At 34.7% G+C, this 6,771-nt stretch overlaps 1 protein-coding gene across 1 annotated transcript; it reads right to left on the reverse strand.

Annotated features, from left to right (window-relative positions):
* Window positions 1–3,111: 3,111 nt before the first annotated feature.
* Window positions 3,112–3,954, reverse strand: LOC108478931 (uncharacterized). Its single transcript, XM_017781384.2, has one exon. It carries the CDS (start codon window positions 3,952–3,954, stop codon window positions 3,112–3,114), a length of 843 nt encoding a protein of 280 aa, XP_017636873.1.
* Window positions 3,955–6,771: the final 2,817 nt, after the last annotated feature.

Below are 6,771 nucleotides of genomic sequence, written 5' to 3' on the forward strand. Positions count from 1 at the left end.
GTAATAATAATTTCATTATGTAGGACCGTGAGCGAGTTGGAACAAGCAAGCAGTAAAAAAACAAAAATTTACGCATGCAAAGAGGGTCGAAAAGTTTTGCTTGTGTAGCTCAAAGCCGAGGTACTATGGATTTATTAAATCTATCAAGTATTAATAACTTTTACTATTAAATAATATTTTTACTACTATATTGTAGGAAGTTTCGTCGGTCAAAAGTTGGACGCCTTCAACTTTTGACATTACACAGTGAAAAAGATGGAACTCCGATGTCATCCGAGGTCATGCGAAATTATGGTATATTTAGCAAATAAAATTGATTCATTATAAATATTTATAATATTTACTTATAATGTTTTAATTAGTCGTTTTTATTAGTGTAATTTAAATAATGTTATGTTGTATTCTTTTTATTGTATATTTCGTTTCTAACTCTTTAACCGATTTATTAGGAGAAACTTAAAGATAAAAGGCGTAGTATGAAGCGATCGCTTCAATCGATAGTTCGATAATTTTGAGGATATTGATAATGTAATTATTAATGAAGTTTTGGGTCCTGAAAGGTATGGTCGGGTTAGATTTCAAGGATCCGTGTTAACCCGACCCAATATTTTGGATCCACCTCACACCAATACATGCCTTCCGAGTCAAAGTCAAGTCAAGTTCGAGGTTAAAAGATCGATAGTTCAGATACAAGCTAGCACAGATGAGCAAATTTCTCAACTTAGAGCAGAGGCAAGAATGAGGGAGGCGGAGGCAAGAAGAGAGGAGGCGGAGCGAACAGAAATACAATGAACTCCAAAGAAGAGCTTCATCTATGATGACTATGTTCCACCAATTTCAAAATCCGCCATCATAGACATGTTTTCTTGTAAATTTTAACATTATTTTAAGAATATTTTGAATATTCATTTCCAATTTATATAATATATTTTTCAGATAATTTTGTATTATTTAAATTTGCGTGTTTTGGTTGGGTTGGATTTTATGGTAGATTTGTTGTTTTTTATTGAATTTCTTGCAGGAGGGTTGGATATAGGTGTAAAAATATATATTGCAAAACTGGGCAAATTAGCGGCGTTTTTTTGCAAAAGCGCCGCTAAAAGTATAGGTCTATAGCGGCGTTTTTCTACAAAAGCGTCGCTAAAAGTACAGGTCTATAGCGGCATTTTTTTACAGAAGCGCCGCTAAAGCTATTGGTCTATAGCGGCGCTTTTGTAAAAGTACAGGTCTATAGCGGCGTTTTTTAAAAAAGTGCCGCTAAAGTTCTTGTCCTATAACGACTTTTTTAGAAAAACGCAGCTATAGACCTGTACTTTTAGCGGCGCTTTTGGAAAAAAACGCCGCTATAGGTCCTGGTCTTTGGCGGCGTTTTTTTAAGAGCGCCGCTAAAGGTCCTAGTCTTTAGCGGCGCTTTTATAAAAAACGCCGCTAAAGATCGTGGTCTTTAGCGGCATTTTTTTCTAAAAAACGCCGTGAACTTTTGTGGCGCTGCATATAGTGACGTTTTTTGCGGTGCTTGGGAAAGCACCTTTAAAAGTATTAGCGGCGCTTAGAAATGCCGCTAAAGGCAAAAAAAAAACGCCGCTAAAAGTCTATTTTCCTGTAGTGGCTGTTGCAATTGCAAAGAATCCAGTTTTCCATGGAAGGACAAAACACTTCAACATTGAGCTTCATTTTGTAAGAGAAATGGAGCAAGCACAGGAAGTAAAACTGGTTCATTGCAGTTCTGAAGAGCAACTAGTTGACATTTTGACAAAAGCCCTTAGTGTGTTAAGATTCTTACAATTGAGAGCTGAAATGGGAGTTAGCAACATGCTAACCAAGGAGGAGTGTTGAAGTTGGTCAGCAAGTAGCACTAGGAGCAGCCAAGAAGTAGGTCATGCAACCTGAGCCATGCAGGAGCTGCTGAAGCAAGTGTAGCTATTGATTTTTTGTTCATTTTGTAACCTTAGTTTGATGTAATGTAATTTTGTCCATTTTGAACTATGTTAGATTTATGTTTGATGTAATTTGATTGGGATTGAGCTGTTAACCAGCCTTGTTCATGTGTACAAGCTTGGTTTTCAAAGTTTCAATGTATTAGTGGTAGTAGGTATTGATTAGGTGACCTTATACTGATTTTGACAAGCTGAATGCTTGGTTTTATGTATTAGCATTATGCCATTATTCAATCTAATGAAAAATTATCAGATTTCCTTCAATATACTCTCAATTCTTCATTGCTTTAGCTTTTAATTCTATTTTGAATTCTGTTTGTTTCTTCTGCAAGTTTCGAGCCTTGTTGCTCAAGTCTTAGCTGATCTTGCTTGCTTATTGCTCATTACACCAACAAATGTTCATGCAATGTCTCCCCTCTACCATCTCTCCAGCTCACTATCCAAGCACTTTAATATATATATCCTTATCATTTCTTTGCACACGTTGTAACTATCCTAGTTGCCAATGCAAGGAAGTTGGTGACATTTTTCAAATATATTAAGAAAAAACAGACAACCAATTCATTATTTCCACCTGTGTGTTAGCACTTACCATTATTTTTCATGCAATTTGATAACCAAGTAAAGAAGGGTCTGAAGTTGAACAAGATCCACTTTTTGATCCTTGCTTCCTTTTCCCGTAACATAAGAAAATTTTATGATTAACATAATATCAAATTAGCATCTTTTCATTGCCATCTTCCATGAGATAAACTGACGGCCATGGAGTTTTTAATTTTTAGCAAGTCTTCCATTGTCTTCAGTGGGACAAGAGGAATCCTGGCAGCTCACATATTCATAGAAATGTTTCCTGAGATATTCCAAGATACCAGTTGTGATGATGAGGCTCTATAATTCAACATGGGAAAATTAAAGGTAGGTTTAAGTTACTGGGATTGGGGTGTAAGTTTTGGATATTAGCATGTGCTGGATAAAAGTATTTTTCAAGTTTTTTCTTGCTCGTGGTTGAATATGTTTGAAGTAAAAAATTACTGCAACCATTTTGGAAATATAACTAAATGATTTCACAAGAGGTAGAATTTTGAGAAAGAAGATTGTATAATCTTTGTATTTCTTTTCTATTGTATAACCTCTGTAAAATTACAGTATATATGTACAACTGCGATGCCAATATTTAATAGCTGATGATATTAAGAACAGTAACCCTAGTTTTGATCATACGCCTGGAGAGGGTTTCAAGGCCTTCTTCAAGATCTTGGATGCTCAACTCTGAGCTTTCAAGCTCCTTTTGCACGTTCTCGACATGCTTCATGTTTTCGGATTTGATGCAGGAACGCACTGTAGCTTCAGCACTCAAAATTTCATTTGCTTTCTGTTCTTCCTCGCATATTACTTTCTTCTGGTGCATTAGCTTCGAAACCAGCGACCAACGGCTCGATTTTGATTCTGCCTCTGGCCCTGAAATAAAGGACAATACAGATTCTAGCACGCTGTTGGTAATTGCTTCTACATCTCTTAAGACGTTAATCACAGCTCCATTCTCTCCAGGAGTGCTGAGTTTATTCTGTATATGCTTCAAGTTCTTTAAGGCCTTACAGATTGCCTTTTTCATGGCTTTCCTAGATGTCAAGTATTTCCTAAGCTCATTAGCAAGCCCTTCGGCTCCACGTCTTCTGCGCAAAATTGATTGAAGCTCTTGTGTGCATTCCTTTGTCTGCAACAAGGCATCCTTAGCAGTGGTACATACATCCAAGAGCATGAGAGATCCAATCAAAAGCTCTTCAACCATTTCCCTTTGCTTATCTTGGGCTAGAGCTTGTTGGGTGAGGGGAAATTGAAGCAATACATCAACACATTCATGCAAATCCTGAAGACCACTTAGATTGTGGCCTATGGATGATGATGTAGAGGCTGATTGAGATGCCCTCAATCGGTTCAAGTTCTCGTCGATTTGTGAAACGATGGGGTGTTGGCTTGAGGGCAAGCTGTTTGATCGAGCATGGTAAGAGGCTGCCATTTTCTTATTATGCAAAAGCGATATGCGTTTTCAACTCTGCTTAGCTATTTGCTGTAGTCCCCTTACCATCTGCTCAACATATATATTACAGGTTGAGGGCAGACACGAGGAATCTCAACCATTTTAAATATCAATTGGAAGCAAGCAAAATGAACTAACTCGATCTCGATCCCCACAACTATCGCCAAAATGTTTCTGCTGTGTCTTCTCTCCACAATCACAACAACTCATCACCCTTCGGTAGCAACAAACACTACTAGTTTTCAATGCCATAATATCCATATATACAAATATTATACAATAATGCGCAGGGTGGTACTACATTCAATGCCTTATATTAATGAATCATTTGCTTTTAACTTGTCTCGTCTTCTTCTTGTTATTGCTGTCTTGTTGATTAGGTTCTGCAAGGAGGCAAGATCCGCTTGTTTCTAACAATTTATTTTTTTTATGCAGCAACACATGTATGGGAATGAAATTATTTCTTTATTATTATTACTACTGTTTTTTTAGCCAATACGAGTCCTTTAGCTGGTTTTGCATCTCAACATGATGTGTTCATCTCCTGACCCACAACCAGCATCAACATTTTCAAATTCATTAATGTCTCTTCCTGTTTGCTATTCGATTCTGGAAACTAACAACCAGCTGGTCTTCTTTCATTGTTCTTTTGGCCCTGAGAGAAGGGACAACAAATTCTCAAACATGTAACAAGTCACGGTTTCAATCTCCCTTACCAAGTTAACCATTGCCTTGCTATCATCATCATCTCAACAAGAGAAAAACTTTTTCTGTTTCCGAGCTCTTTACATTTTTCAATGAATTTTGGATATGGGTTCTACTAAATTTGGTCTTCCATTGTTTATCTATCTTTAACTATATATACAAGTACCAACTCTCTATATATAAATGTAAGTCCTATTACTGGGAATTTCAAACGTCCTTGAAGTGATATCAGGCACATCATGTGATTCAATTAAAAGAATTCGAGATTGGGCGAAGATCGAAAGGCCTAAATGCAAGGTGAGATTGTTTAATTTCATGCAAAATTTTGCATGTGGAGGTTGGAAGCCAATGAATCATTTGAATTTAGTAATTTAATTCTGTAGCTTTTTTTTGAAATTAAGTTTATTTATTATTTTGTCTAATATGTGTTATATGTAACACCCCTAACCCACATCCGTCACCGGAACAGGGTTACAAGATGTTACCGAAGTTTAAGGAATAATTATACAGCAATTCCATTATTTACTTATATTCACATCAAAGCTATCCACTAGAGTCATAGTCACTAAATTATTTATATCTGGAGATACAGAACTCAAAATTAAAATCCATAAAAATCATTTGAAACTAGACTCGTATATCTTTCTACCATAAAATTTTCAGAATTTATGGATTAGCCAGAAAGTACAGTTTATTCTTAAAGTTTACCCCTGCTCTGCTATTTGATAATTTCGACCTTTCTTTACTAAAAATTAATTATCTCATAGTACAGAATTCTGGTGATGTTTTTGTTTGTTTTTTTTTTTGAAACTAGACTCATTTATAATTCTAAGAATATAAATTATAACCCACAATTATTTTTCTACAATTTTTAATGATTTTCCAAAGTCAGAATAGGGGAGCTCGAAATCACTCTGACCTTGTCTCACAAAAATTCAAATATCTTCTAATATGAAAGTCTTTTGCTTACACCGTTTCTTCTATGTGAAACTAGATTCAATAGGATTTAATTTCATATCTTATTAAACTTTTAATTCAATTTCCATAATTTATGGTGAATTTTCAAATTCAAACTACTACTACTAACCAAAAACTGTTTTAGTACAAAATATTGTTAACTAGTTTATAACATCTTTACTTCATTTCATTTAAACTCTATACATGCCATATAAATCTTTAAACATAAAACAAAAGCTAGCAGAATTGATCTGAATAGTGTGCCTTGTTGTGTTGATCTGATCTACCAACTTCTCTTCAATTCAATCTACATAAAAATATCAAACACACACAAGTAAGCTTATTGAAGCTTAGTAAGTTCATAGGTTTAAAAGTAATGCTTACCAATCATAATATTTCCAAACAATAACAAAACATTTACTATAGTTCCCTGCCATCCACAACCATTGTTATAATACTTCACATAGTTGAGCTCAACATTAACAACTACTCAATCTCTTTCATTTGGTTCACTCCTCTTGTATTACTTATTATCAAATTAGGAAACTATGAAAAATAAAATAAAATAAAATAAATAAAATAAAGAACACACAAATTTTACGTGGAAACCCTTTCGGGAAAAAAACCACGGGCGGAGGAGAAGAAAATTCACTATGTCGAAAAATTTGAATCAAATACAAGAGGAATAGACTATGTCTATTTATAGGCTTGCAAAGCTATATTCTAGTAGGATTGAAACACCTTATCCTAATTAATATAAAATAGATGGAGTTTAATAAGGTTTAAAAACCTTATTCTAAAATAAAATAAAAGAAGTCTAGTTTTATATGGATTTTACTTTTATTTTATTTTCCATCGTATTTTATTTAAATAAGAATTTGGGTCACTTAATTCTAACAATCTCTACCTTGACACAAATTCTCAATGAACAAGTTCTTCATCGCGAACTTTCAATAAACAAGTTCTCCACTTCTTCCATAAAACCCCTTAAGGGTTTAACTTCAACAATGAACACCAACCAAGTCTAAGCAATGCTCAAACTTGGTTATAGGAAGTGACTTAGTCATCATATCTGCAGGATTTTCATGAGTACTAATTTTGCTCACAACAATATCACCACGAGCAATAATATCA

The sequence above is a fragment of the Gossypium arboreum genome, chromosome 12, assembly GCF_025698485.1.
Source record: "Gossypium arboreum isolate Shixiya-1 chromosome 12, ASM2569848v2, whole genome shotgun sequence".
In the NCBI taxonomy this organism is placed as follows: Eukaryota; Viridiplantae; Streptophyta; class Magnoliopsida; order Malvales; family Malvaceae; genus Gossypium; species Gossypium arboreum.

Excerpts from the sequence above, each read along its gene's own strand:
- LOC108478931 (XM_017781384.2), bottom strand. The coding sequence starts at position 3,954 with ATGGCAGCCTCTTACCATGCTCGATCAAACAGCTTGCCCTCAAGCCAA.